This window comes from Lampetra fluviatilis, chromosome 3 (genome assembly GCF_964198595.1).
Source record: "Lampetra fluviatilis chromosome 3, kcLamFluv1.1, whole genome shotgun sequence".
Classification (NCBI taxonomy): Eukaryota; Metazoa; Chordata; class Hyperoartia; order Petromyzontiformes; family Petromyzontidae; genus Lampetra; species Lampetra fluviatilis.
The window spans coordinates 28,482,394-28,496,903 of record NC_136277.1 but is presented as its reverse complement, the minus strand read 5'-3'; the positions used below and the strand labels follow the sequence as shown (position 1 = coordinate 28,496,903).

Here is a 14,510-nt window from a genome sequence, read left to right as displayed (position 1 = left end):
AAAACTGTTATTCACTCCAGGACTGTAAATGGTCAATAACAAGTGGAATAACTTGTTAATTGACATGAAATCCAGAGTTTAACACGGAGGCTTTCGCGACCAAAATGATCCATAATACAGGTTTATTGGTGCTCTTAGGTTTTTTCGGTAAAGTCACGTAGGTAAAAAATAAAAATAAAACATTTCTTGCACAGGTCGACGTTGACCAATTTCTCTTGTTGCTCCGTTTTCTTGCTCAGGTTTTTTGGGTTAGATTGGTTGTAATTACTGGTGAAACGTCATACTCAAGATTGTAAATGTAATGGATTTGCTCTCCAACACACCGGTGTGCTGTACTAGTAACGAATTGGCCACGCTCTGTTTACGTGATAAACCTTACTAATTGGCTGTCGGGTGGTGGCGGGTTTAACGACACATTTATATTTACGCGATGTAACCCAAAAAAAACCTGATTTGAAGCTTTCGTAACTGCAGGAATTACTCTTTGGTTCTTTCGGTAAAGTCACGTAGAAATAAAATAAAATAAATAATAAAATACGACGTTTTGATTGCAACACAAGCAACCGTCATCACGTATGAATGAATGAGAAAACAAAGCTAGTAAACTTTGAATTGTAATGCAAGTCAACACAGAGAGTCGGCTAACACAAGAGTTAACACTTTACCTGGTTGATTACGTTCTTCCAAAGATTGCTAAATTTGAGAGAAAGAAAAAAAAACATAGAGAGACACATGCAGAGAGAGAGACACACACACACACACAAACCTGTATTATGGATGGAATCCACAATCCTAAAAACAACAAGTTAATTAAAAAATGGCACTGGTTTTGTTTTACTGTTGCTGAAAGCAAAGAAAGATCTTGACACTTCAGTCAATTGACCCGCTTCAAACAATACTGAGGTCACTATGAGCTCAGGGTCGGATTTAGGTACGTTTACAATGGGACCACCAGACCAAAAGACTCCCCCCTCCCTGCCCCCCTCGTTTTAGTTTATAGTTTTTAATAGTTTTTTTTTGTCTGTGCGTTGTCTGGGCTTCACCAGACACAAATTAACCGCAATACCTTACAGATCTCAAGGAACGTAAACCACCACATGAACTTGGGTCATCCTCGCAGCAGCTTTTAGCTAGCCACAGAACGGGGACGGTATCGCTCACGTTCAGATGCGCTTCCGCGGCCGTCTGGAACGTTCTTTCCTTCCGATATTAGGAATCCACTGGAGCCACGCACCTTTAAATCGAAGACTGAAAACTCATTTCTTTGGAACTGCTTTTTGTGTTTAGTTCGTTGTCCTTTCCCCGCACCTTCGATTATGTACGGTGCGAAGGAAGTACACCATACGTACGACATTCCATGCCGCGTGTCTCCCCGCAGCTTCCCTTCGCCAACGACTGCGGCGACGACGAGGAGTGCGTGTCCGACCTCGTGCTGCACCTGCGCTCCGACGTCCAGGGGTCCAGGTAAGAGGCGCCTGCTCCACATTCCACAGTCGTTGCCCTCAACGGACATGCCAACCTTGCGAGTCTTCCCATTTCTTTTGTGGACATGCTAAGAAAGGCCGTTGTCTACTGATACCACAATGTTTTTTTTTTCTGGATGCCATCAACGTCACTATCACCATGTCATCGATCGTCATTCATCGTCAGCCATGATCAATCCACTGCTCGATAAATGCCTCTTCAAGCTGTCGCCATCGCCCATGGCCAAGCACAGCAACTGTTCATGTTGCTCCTGCACATGAGCTCATCTCATGACTCCATTCCAGAAGCAAGATGCCCTCTCAGGGGTCGTCTGTGCAGGATATCTTTCATTGTAAAAATTTTTCTCATGATGAAATCAAGGATGGCATCATCGAGCGCTCATATTGGGGCGGGCATAGGAGGAAAGGGGGTGAAGCAGTGGAGCGGTGGTGATGTGGTGAGCGCACTGTGCTGTTACTCCCAGATGCCCGAGTTCAATTACCGGCCGTGGCTAACATCGGTAGAAAGTGACATGTGAACCGGTCCTGGGCTTATCCACCTTCACCAACCCACAATGACAATGGTGGAAAAGCATGGTCCAACAACCCTCAACACCGGCACGGCATGGCGATACCTTCATCCAGCAGATGATTGACAATGAAGTGTAAATGATAGGTGTGTTGTGGCTGGGACTGGGCGTATGCATCATACTTCTTCTTTTGTGTGACATGTTGCAGAGATAAGCAACTGATTTTTGGAACACGAATACAATTATATATTATTATTCAATTTGACGTCTAGGCTCTCTGGCCATTCAACTGGTTTCATTGCAGGTTGATGAATCGCTACGGTGCCACGGTTCAGCAGTCTTGATGGGCAGCAGTTCACCGCCTGCTCCGTCGTTTGTTCCGCAGGGCAGTCGCAGGTGGAACTATACGATCAGATTCAGAATATTTATTTAGACTGGAGGTATCCGACGAGCTTTCAAACTCTTTTTCACAGATGCCTAGACGGGGCAGGTCAGAACGTTACAACAACAAACAATACAAAACACTATAGGAGTGCAAAGTATAGGAAAGGTAAACAAATCATGATAAAATCCAAATAACACTAAACTTTTTTTTACTTTACTCGGTAAACCCCAATGAGCTATCAGTTTATTTTTCAGAAGCGACCTGATCGCTGATAGCTTAACGAAGCAGCTTATCATGCAGAAATGTATAGCAGCCAAATCGAAACTACAGAAATAGACAATCCTCGACTTACGGTCACCCGATGTACGAACACCCGCACTTACGAAGCTGAGCGATCCCCCGCGAGATGTGAATGAGTCAGCCTTGCGCTGGGAGCGAGTGTTCGTCTTTAAATCTAGATTTGAAGCTTTCGTGACTGCAAGGATTCATACTCTTAGGTTTTTTCGGTAAAGTCACGTAGGTAAAAAATTAAATTAAAATTAATAAAAATCACGACGTTTCGGAGGCAACACAAGCTTCCACCTGAAGACGGAAGCTTGTGTTGCCTCCGAAACGTCGTGATTTTTATTTTACTTTTATTAATTTTTATTTTATTTTTTACCTACGTGACTTTACCGAAAAAACCTAAGAGTATGTTTGTCTTTAGTACATTACTGCGTTATGACTTACAAATCGTTCGACTTACGAACGGATCTCAGGAACGAATTGTGTTCGTAAGTCGATGGCTGCCCGTACAAGAGAGCAGACACTTATTGGTATGGCGGTGTGTGTGTACGCACGTGTTGCGTTGCATGCGTTTTGTGTGCGCAGCATGGCTCCGTACGTCATCCGCAGTGGGAGGAGGCGCACGTCCGTGTGGGCGACGCTGGAAAACCGTGGCGAGAATGCCTACAACGCGCGGGTCAACGTCTCCTTCTCGCGGAACCTGCGTCTCGCCAGCATCACACCCACCGTGAGGGCGACACAAGCACGCACTCTTGAACCGAGACGAGGATACAATGCAATCTGGATTCATGTAGAATAAAAAAAATTTAACCGCACCCAAAGTCGCTGCGCAGTAAATATGCGACATACGCATGTTTTTTTTTTGGTAAAGTCACGTAGGTAAAAAATAAAATAAATGAAAACTAGATTAAATCACGACGTTTCGGACGCAACACAAGCGTCCTTCTTTAGGTGGGGACAACGTAGCGAAATATTCTTAGGTTTTTTTTCGGTAAAGTCACGTAGGTAAAAAAAATGAAATTAATAAAAGTTAAATAAAAATAAAATAAAATACGTAGCGAAAGCTTAAGTGTGTCTAAGAAAAATAAAACAAAGAGTATGAATCCTTGCAGTCACGAAAGCTTCAAATCTAGAATTCGCATCTATGTCAACTTAAATATATATCAATATACATAGAGAGGTCTTTGAACCTAAATTTGAACATTGGAAGGAGCCGACAGCTTGGATGGCTAGCCAGAGGGAGATCCTAGAGTCTTAGATTGTTGGGGCAAGTTGTGTTCATAAGCACCTCTTCATGCCAACGTGGCACACAAAGCGAGTGTGGATTACAATGTCTCGCCTGAACATTTTCCCAGCAATGGTGTTTCAACCTTGAGGCCGAGTTGACCTCGAGGTATGAGAGGTATGTGGTGTGTGACATCGGTCTGTACTATGCCCCACGTACTCCGTCTCATGATGGGGTACGGACAGGTGGACCAAGGTCTGAAGATGGAGTGCCAATTCTCGCACGAGGAGGCCGATGGAGGCACCACGTGCTCCCTGAGCCCGGCCGTATTCCGCCCAGGAGCAAAGGTCAGGACTGGGGTCAGACGGCAGTTGGGAGGGGTCATAAAGAGTTTGTGGCATTTAAGGGGGTTTTCGATGCCCTACAGGAGGGGGTTAGGCTAACAGACATATACACATGGCCATTATAGGAAACATCATTTGTCCATCTGCGAGTCAGTTAGTCACAGCACACACTCAAGTAATTGCAAGTATACACAGTCAAGTCTGAGCGGAGGGAATCAGCAGTCTATTGGATTGAATACGGCCTATGTGAGAATTGTGATCTTTAACCTACATCAAAAAAATTGCATGCCGAAAATAAAATAACAATGTTCACCATGCTAATCCTATTAGGTTTTTTTAAATGTGTAAACTTTTTTTTCATTTCTACAAGGAGATAAGTTTCTGAAATGTCGATCATAAAAGGATTCATCCTGTGATTGGCTCGTACCTGGTTATACTGACTGTATATATACACGCAAGGAAATACGTATTTAGAATTTACAGCCTTTTTCTACCCACTGCTGGATTAAGGCCATGGCGTATCAGTCATACTTCACCACGCTGGTCAGTGTTGTTTGGTGCAAGGAGAGCCCAGGATTGAATGAGATATCACCCACAACCAATGTTAAGCATGGCCGGGAATCGAACTCAGGTTGCCGAGTTCACAGCGCAGTGCACAAACCACTATGCCACCACTCTCCCCCTGTTATCCAAAACACACATACAATACACATCTCAACACTTCCACTGTATGTGTGCATTCCGCTGAAGAAACCCATAGCTAAAGCCAAGATATCTGGTTCTAATATTCGGAATTATACATATTCTGGTTTTGCTCACTTTGCTGTTAGCATTGCTGGTACTTTAACAAATACGCAGTTTTCCCCACGCTGTAATAATCCCGAACGCTGTTTTACTTGGTATGCTCTTGCCCTCCCCGCTCGCTGCTCGCCTCGCTGGCCGGCACCCAGCTGGTCACGCTTCTGGAGTTCGAGTTCAGTCGCTCCGTCTTCTTGCCGAGCCTGGACATCGGCCTGCGAGCCGAGAGGTGAGACTGTGGGGCACCAGTGGTAACAACAATTGCGATTTAAAAACAAATATAATCGAGACGGCACTCCAGTGGCGGAGTGTCGTTGCCATTTGTCCCAGTGCAAGGAATGATATGGCGGCCCTGTCCAATTAACTTTCACTTGATAGTCTGGAGTCTGGACGCACCCCCCCCCCCAGCTCCTGTCCGCGGAGCCCGGAGGAGTTGCACCGCTTGAACATTCGATAGTTAACGCCGCTGTGACCCTCAAGCATTGGCGCAACAGCCGAGACTCAGAGCCCTCTTCGTGGTGTGCGTGTGCGTGTCAGCCCCACCCCATTCGATTTGCAACTCCCGGTGATAATTTTAAAGATAAATCGATCGGAGCTGCGATTGGGGAAATGCCCCTTTTCTCTGTTGCTGCCCCCTTGTCTGGAATTCTCTTCCCCTGGCCGAACTGCTGAGACCCTGCCCCTGTTCAAGTCCAGACTTAAAACTTTCCCTCTCTCTCTCCAAAATGTCTCCATTCGCACTTCTACCATCACGACATCTCAACTCTATCCCAGGCTCTCTAAATGCCAATATCTTGCCCATCTGTGCAGCCGTTATGAGATGTGATCACATTTGGAGACTTTGTGAATACGAATAGTATTTGTTATCAGGGTAGGGCGCGCAGGGCTGGCGGAAGAATGCGAGCAGGAAGCAGAGTAGAAGTCATCGTTCTGGAGCCGTGCTGCCTTGGCTAGGAGCCCAAAACATTACCACTAATTGCATAGGCCCTACATCGTGATGCTGCAAGTGTTTAATGTGTGCCAGATGCGTGCATGGCTGCACCTTTCCATTTTGGCCACGCTACGGGCCGTCCTTGACTGCAGTAAAACACAAACAAAAACTCTTAATTTTAGATTTGAAGTTTTCGTCACTTATCACTTATTACAGTGAATTTGGCTGTAACGGTTCCACCTGAAGAAGGAAGCTTGTGTTGCCTCCGAAACGTCGTGATTTAATTGTTGTTTTTTTATTTTTTTTATTTTTACCTACGTGACTTTACCGAAAAAACCAGAGTATGAAACAAAAGCTCGTTTCTTTACAACTGCTTTGTGTGTTCAGTTCGTTGTCCTTGCACCGCCGATTAGCACGGTTTGCTCCGTACGGCGCGAAAGAAGTTTAACATGCATACAACCCTGCGGAACAATGCTCAACATGAAATTGCTCCTAAATGGCTGGGTGGCTCAGGTGGCCACAATGCCTGAGCTAGCAACCTGTGAGATGCTGGGTTTGAGTCCCAGTCAGCTTTTTTAATTACAGTACAGTATACAATTTGTATTTATGAAGCATATTAATAAACCGAACCTCATTCCACCAGCACAAGAGGATACGTGTATATGCGAGTAGAAATCACCTTTCAGTTTAATACTTTTGAATGAACCGTTGCGCGCCTACTTGGTTTCAAAGAAAGCCGATGTTCGCTCGTGGGATAGCTTATTTATTGACGGCACACAGCCAATGAATGTATATACATATAGACATCATTGTTTGATTGTTATTTTTTAAGGGGTATCATTAATGTACCCCGGCGAATCGATTAATTGTCACCATTCAGGGTTACGATTCCTTTGAGGAACCAATTATTAGAAATATTGTGCAGGGGTCACGTCGCTCGTGCACGGATCACGAGTTTAGAGAATCAGGGTTAATGGATGACACCGGTGCATCGTTGCACCGCTAATCTAATTTTCTCTGTCGTGCTCACGGGGCCCGGCATTCATGTTTTGTCTTCGCTTCACACAGTGACAGCAAGGAGATGCTGGAGACGCTGCATGACAACGCCGCCTCGTTGTCCATCCCCGTGAGATACGAGGCCGAGATCCTCTTCACCAGGTCAGGCAAACTGTAGCATAAAACGAATACACAAATAACGCTCGTCAATAAAATATTGTCGGCAACGTTCCGGGTGATGTCCCTTGTTCATGACGAATGTTGTGTCTCCGTGACAGGGACTCGAACCTTCACCAGTTTGAGGTGAGCCGAGAGGCAGTGGTGCCGGACGTTATCGAGAGACCAGAGGACATTGGGCCACAGTTCAACTACACGCTGACGGTCAGGAGTCTTCCAGCACACACACAACAAAGATCCCCCATTTAGCTTTAACAGACTATAGGGGCAAGTGCTGTTAGCGAGAAACTATGAAGGCCTGCACGGCACACGAGGTGTCGATGTTTGCACACTGCCCCAGGTACTCAGTTGAGGGGAGTCACCCTAGAGGAGGCCCAGGACCGGTTCGGATAATCGTCACTGGTGTTGGCCATGAGCGGGAATCGATCTCGGGTTTCCCGGTTCGTAGTGCGGCGCGCTAACCACTACACGACCGCTCCCCACCTAATACACCACAGACCCCCACACATGCACTCCTGCGGTACAGAGTCTGGATGGCAGGGCTGCAAGTGTTCACTTTGCAATTACAATAGCGGTTGCGATTTCTCCAGGCAAGTGGGAACAAACGCAACAGGATTCTAATTGCAGGGGTATTCGGTTACTCTACGAGGTAAAGCACTCACCTAGGGTCGTGATTTATTTACCAAAACACCGAAAGCGACAGGAGTCAGAGGCGGCGTTCAAGTAACTTCAATGCGACGGGCTTCAAAAGTTCTTCATTTGTCGTAATAAGTAACTTGCAATCCTTGGCCATCGATTTATCATCTTCAAAATACAAAACCAGATTTTCCGTGCCAGGGCACAAATTCAGATTGAAAACGGGTAAATGGTGAGAAGTAAATGAGATAACATGTTCTCGCAGTAATCAATAATTACAGACTGACAGGCAAATTGCCCTTTTTGCCCAAACCTCCCTACACCCCCCACCCCACCACTACCTTTGGCCAGGCCTGATGACAGCCCAATAGAATAAATCACACAAACCCCCATTCACATTTTTGCTAGAGATGAAGATGTTTTAAATGTGATTTACACGTGGTCAAAGCGCATAATCTGCACCAGATATGGGGTTGCACAGCAGGAAGCTTGTTCTATTTAATCCTGCACGCAAAGTGAACCACCCTGAGGCACCTTTGGAAGACGGGACGCACAGATGTGCGGCTAGGTAGCTCCTGAGAACCTCGCGGAGAAAAATACTCCCCACAGCATCCGTGAGTCCGCGTGGCCAGCCAGCCGCGTCACTGCCTGCTGAGCTCGTTTAGGGGAGTCGCGTTTCAAGGAGCGGCTGCACACACACACACGTGCGTCTTCCTGTTCTCTCCCTTACGTTGCTTCTCCAAGCGCTTGCTTCCCTCCCTCCCTGCCGCTTCAAAATCGCAGAGTTTATTTTTACACCGGCGTTTTCTCACTCCCGACTGCGGTCCACCCAACCGTAGAGTCCGCGACCCAAGCGCCATCGCTCCCCTCCCTTCGCTCGCAGTGCCTCGATCGTGACCTCCTCAAGTTCTCAGAACGCTTGAGCTGGAAGTCACCTGAATCTTCAGTGGTCCCACCGCGCAGCGGTTTTAATCATGAACGCCTGAGGGTCGGCCAACCTTAATCCCTTCACCCCAAACGGTTCTGAGTTTGATGAGATATTGAAATTTATTTTGTGATATGGTGAAAGCGCGTGAGATAAATAACGACCGTTTCATTGTTTTTTTTGCATTGAACACACCGGACTTCCCTGCTGACCTGTGGCAATGTGACAGAGGCAGGCTGCTCTCACTAAACATTGTGCAGTCATTGAGAAAATGTGGTTATAAAATGATACATCCATAGACAAGACTCCGTTTTATCACTGATATTTCCCCCCGGCTTGCGGTGATTCTGGACCGATGTTTTAACGTTTCCAAATTGTTTTCCAGCACAATGGGCCAGATAGTTCATAGGCGAATGAACGAATCTTTTATTTAATATTAATGTAGTAAAACCGACCCTTGTCTCATATTGTATTCTTGATGTTCGGTTGCCCTCAATTTTCGGGGTCCCACAAAATGTGTGGCCGTTTTGTGCCCATTGCAGTAGGACACCTATTGGCTTACAAGGCGATGGCACAGAGTAAATGAATTTCTGTAGAATAAATGACAACAGAGTCTGTTGAAAAGTATGATTCATGAACTATGATTGGTCTGCAGAGCACACAACCTCGGGTCGTCATGGGACCTGTGTCTGTGATTTAATTAGAAATTGCCATCCCAGTTGCCCACTCGGAGGAACAGAAATCTGATTTCTCCAACTTTTACAATGGACAAAAATCTTGACTTAAAGCTTTCGTGACTGCAGGAATTCATATTCTTTGGGTCTTTCGTTAAAGTCACGTAGATAGGTTCTTTGAATATGAATTTTACAATGGAAATCGATGCAGCAAGAATTGCCAGTGAACCCACTGCTTTATTGTGACCTTGCGCATGCCGTGCGGGTGGTGGGTATTTAACCATACTTCACCACGCCGGTGAGTGTCCGCTGGCGAAGGCAGGGGGAGCATGCATGTGCGAGCACTGAAGTACACCAATGATGTTGTCCCCGTGCGTGTGCCATCCCTTGCAATATATTCCGACAATTCCGAAAAACGATTGCCGTCGACGCTAAATATGGCGGCTTGTGCCGGGGTATTCGTACAGGTGCAAAACCTCGGGTTGTTCCCGCTCGCTCGGCTGGAGGTGCTCATCTCCGTGCCGGCAATCACGCCGGGTGGAAACCCCCTGCTCACGCTGTCTCACGTCGAGACGGTGAGCGAGCGCCACGAGGAGCACGACGCACACAGGTTCCTGCACACACGCGGACGTGCGGAGAAATGCAGATGTCTTCTGGCCGAAAAATTAAGTTACGTTTCAGACGTTTGGTGAAAAAGGCAAGATGCTACGATGCTTCAACAATGTGGCCCTTCCTCTGTCGTAGACAAAAATGTTCATCAACAAGTGAATTATATGTTTAGTTATATTATATATTTCTAGACGTTATTTCTTCAACCAACTGTCTCCGCAGTTGTCCCTTTGGTGCCAATCTAAAAACATACGTGACAATGCTTTTAAATTGCTCATAATTATAATGCACAGCAACTGCGATAAAAAAGAACAAGACCATGCATACGCATGGAACACTTTCCAACCCTCATCTCCACAAGTACTTCAATAGGTTAAGTTCCAATAGTAACGAATTTATACTACAGGCTCGTTCATATCACATCGTCTTAATTTGTTTATTAATGTCTTATTTTGCTGGTAGTAGTAGGGTTTTCATTTTATTAGTAGTGGCTGTATATGGGATTTGGCCCTTATATATAAGAACAGCGATAGGGCATGCTGTCAGCATTAACGACGCGATATAAAATTAAAGTATTACTACAAACGCTTTCAATCCGAGTTGAGAGAGATGACTGCTGATTGATTGGGAACATCGGCCGGAATAATGCAGGCCACCGCACGACATTCACCGGCTGCACGTGCGCTGCGTGTGTGGGGTGCCAGGATGTCGGCGTGACGTGCCGCACGAGTCCGGAGACCGACTGGCAGCAGCTGATCAAGAGGGAGGCGACACTGCCAGTCTACGAGGAGGACCTCAGGGCGATGGACGAGCTGGTACGTGGGCACGCGGCACGGGCGAGGCACCTGCAAGGCTGCGGCGTGAAGAGAGGGGCTTTGCTGAGCCATGTGCACGGAACTCACAGCTGTCGGGGGCAATAATGAGCCGACATGTATTACGCAGTGCTTTATGTGTGGGTTTACCACCAAACACTCCGGTTTCTTTCCTCCAAGATGCAAAAACATTTTTGCTCAAAACTGGCCAAGCATCCAAACCAGGATGCTCTTGAAAGAAATTACCCTCGAGGCTCAGTGAGATTGCTCTGGTTAAACAAAGAAGTAATTTTACACATCCAGTAACAAAACATGACTAACAGAGGAGGCGGCAGCAGATGGATACAAGCGGGGCTCGTCAGCCACTCGTGACTTCCTAAGCCTGCTCGGTGAAGCATCCAGGTGAAGTTTCAAAGCGAGTCGCATGTCTTCTCGGCCGACAGAACTGCGCGACGGGTCGCTGCCACAGAGTGGCGTGCGTGGTCGAGACGCTGGAGGTCGGCCAGGAGGAGCTGATCCACATCAAGGGTTGGCTGTGGACTCCGTCACTCACCGTGGTGAGAACACGGTCTACAGATGCACTCGCCAAGTCACTCAATCGATACCTTTGTTCAACACTGTGGTTGCCAGATCGCTCATCCGTACACGAAAGTGAGACCACATCGCCCCAATGCTCGGTCCGTGCCACTGGCCAAACCAAATCCCGAAGGAGTTTTAGGATTTCATTCTCCGTCTTCAAGATCCTCATTGGGCTCGCACCTATCCACCTCTTACACTCTTATCTCTCTAATCTCCTCTCCACAGACTCCTTGCTCCAGCAACCAATGCCCTCCAATGGCAGACTCGTGCCCGATTTCAGGCCAGGTGCCGAGTTACTGTTTTTACTAAAAGGACAGCTGCCACTGGTGGTGCACTTTTAAAATTTTAAAGGCGTTTATTGCATGTAAAGCGCTCTGTGATGCCCCAGCATAAAGGGTGTCCTTCTCAAAAACCCATTATCATGAAAGTCCCCCAGTCAACCTTCGCTCAGTGGTAGGTTGCTATTTTTTCTCTGCTACCCACACATTTTGGAACTCCTTTCCCCAAGCCCTCCGTGCCATCAGCCGCCTGTACCAGTTCAAAGTTCAGACCTTTGTTTACTATTCTGCCTACGATAAATATTCCCACTGTTTCTGCATCGTTTTTGGAGTTACAGTCGCATTTAGACGCAACAGAAATCGTACATAAAGTTGCATTGCCTTGTCAAATTAGGAGAGCCCTGGGTCATGAAAGCAATGCAGTATAGGCAACAAACGGTGAAAAACAACCGTACGAATATGCAAATGTAGACAAAAAGACTTAAATTTACACGTAACATTACAAAAAAAAAATGAACAATTATTTTTAGTAAGATATAAAACAGTGCAGTGGTTAGCTCACTGCGCTCTGATCCCGGTGACCTCATTTGAATTCCTGGCCACGGCCAACATCAGTGGCGAGCGATATCTGGACCTTTCCTGGCCCCTCCTTCACGAACCCACTGACCAGCATGGTGAAGTATGGTCAAAGAACGCACACAATTGACACGGCATGCGAAGGCCTTCATCTGGCAGTAGATTAACAAACGACAGGAACCTATTTTTATACAATTTAAATGAGGTACGAGACCCCGCTCATAAGCACTTATCGTCGATATTATCCAAGCAAGGAATTGTTACCCACCGCCTTGCAAGGTAATGGTTTTTACACATATAAGAGATGCAAGATGACTTTCTCAAGAGTAGTAAATTCCAATTTTTACTGTAATTTTTATTGCTAATTTCCGCAGATGAAATTCAAGAGCTTGAAACTCAACACAACTGCGGAGCTGCAATTAAACCGGTCTCAGCTCATCCTCATGAAGGAGGACAGCCGGTGGAGATACGTAAGTCACAGATGCAGACCCTGGAAGAGGGAAAATGCACTAACTGCCGACATCCTCTCATCCTGACGAGGCCATCACCAATACCGCCAATAACGCAAGCACATACATCACGTGTTTGAGTCTGTGTAACCTCTGAAGGGCAAAGTGGTGATGGAGTGTTTAGCGAACTTTACTACGGATCAGGTTCTATTCTTTCTTTGGCGTGGACCAATCAGTTTCAGAAGGGCCGTCCATAAATGACGTCACGCACCTGGGGGGGGGGTCAGACATTTGTGACGAGGGGGGGTGGTTTGAGAAATATGACGTCACATCAAAATGCACAACTTTAAATAAATATACATTTGTTATAACACTAATTGTTAGAACACTCCTACAACATCAGAGTGCAGCTCCACATTAAATACGCATTACAATGACAATAGTTTAAAGCGATTTGAAGCATGTTTATTTTCAAAATGGAAATATGGTTTTGGAGGGGGGGGGGGACAGAGCTTTGTGACGTCATATTTGAGGGGGGGGGGGTCTGACTTTTTGCGACGCCGTGTCACATATTTGAGGGTGGGGTCAAAAATCGTCCAAAATCGCGTGACGTCATTTATGGACGGCCCCAAAGACAATGCATATATTATCATTTGTTTGCACGTTCACCACAAGTACGTGTTTAATGCAGACAGGATTCCTTGAATAAGGATTCTGTTTGGTGTTTTAGCCTCTTGACAACACCTGTTTTATTGCCAGAAAGGGTCAAACCTATTGTTATAAACCTTCGTGTCTGAACTCTGAACCCCACCCCAGATCGTGATGGAGATCACCAAGGAGCGTGGCTCCTCCGTGCCGCTGTGGATCATCATCGGCAGCGTCCTGGGTGGCCTGCTGCTCCTCGCGCTGCTCATATACATGCTGTGGAAGGTGAGGCGATAACTCACAACTTCAAGACCAGAACCACGTCCATGCTGACCTGGGGACAGTCATCACGGACAAAACCCTGGGGTGCAAGAATGGACGGAAAGCATTTTTACAAGAGTCGAGCGCGATAACGTTGGTCCGTCCATACGCCGTTAGCCCAACGTTGTGTTTACTGGGAAGCAGCAATTGCCCCTCAGGGTTAACCAATGGGAAGTGAGCCACGTGCCAGAGTTACATGCAAGTAGCAAGCCTCGTTTTAGTTTCCTGCAGCAGACCGTCATCATAGCAGATTCCGTAAAGAGATCTTGTAACAAAGTCCAGTATATTCACATGACCCCGATTTTCCCCTCCAAAAAAACATTGCAATGTAAAAGCTCCGTTCCCCCCCCCGCCCACCCCCTACAGATGGGCTTCTTCCGCCGTCACTACCTGCAGCTCATACGCGACAATGACAAGGATGGCCGCGAGAACCTCGTGCAGGGTTGATTGATGACCCCAGCCGAACAGTCCGCTCGTCGCTTCATTTTCTTCGTCCTCTTCCGAATCACCTTGGGGTGGGGGGCCACGGGTGGAGAAAATGTGGTTGGGGAAATGAGGGCGACGAGAGGTGGGTGGGGGAGGGGTGTGTAGTCGAGGATGGCGTCAATTCATCAGGGCAGGCGGCGCAGGACGCCGTTGCACGACACACGCTTGTGTGGCTCCGCAGTAAAAACCGAGCGCTTTGATTGGTCAATTATAACCAGTGGCACGCCAGCTAGCACAAGACAAAAAGGGGCCACTTTTAAAGTTTGGCATACCCCCCCCCCCCTGCTATTGCACACATCCAAGTGAAGTAAAATCCCACTGCTAAAAACCACGCATGCATAACTTAAATCGCCGACTGCATGCTACGAGTTGTCTGCTTGGGAATA

At 46.8% G+C, this 14,510-nt stretch overlaps 1 protein-coding gene across 1 annotated transcript in view; it reads left to right on the top strand.

Moving 5' to 3' along the window:
• The window catches only part of LOC144955813 (integrin alpha-11-like), a 100,546-nt gene extending 86,393 nt beyond the window's left edge, over positions 1-14,153 (top strand). The window contains 12 exon segments of the mRNA XM_078886005.1: positions 1,379-1,464; positions 3,249-3,390; positions 4,134-4,235; positions 5,183-5,259; positions 7,030-7,119; positions 7,236-7,338; positions 9,837-9,944; positions 10,683-10,793; positions 11,234-11,347; positions 12,598-12,693; positions 13,489-13,602; positions 14,005-14,153. Of these exon segments, the coding sequence (XP_078742131.1) occupies positions 1,379-1,464; positions 3,249-3,390; positions 4,134-4,235; positions 5,183-5,259; positions 7,030-7,119; positions 7,236-7,338; positions 9,837-9,944; positions 10,683-10,793; positions 11,234-11,347; positions 12,598-12,693; positions 13,489-13,602; positions 14,005-14,085 (1,224 nt within the window). The 3' untranslated portion in view covers positions 14,086-14,153.
• Positions 14,154-14,510: the final 357 nt, after the last annotated feature.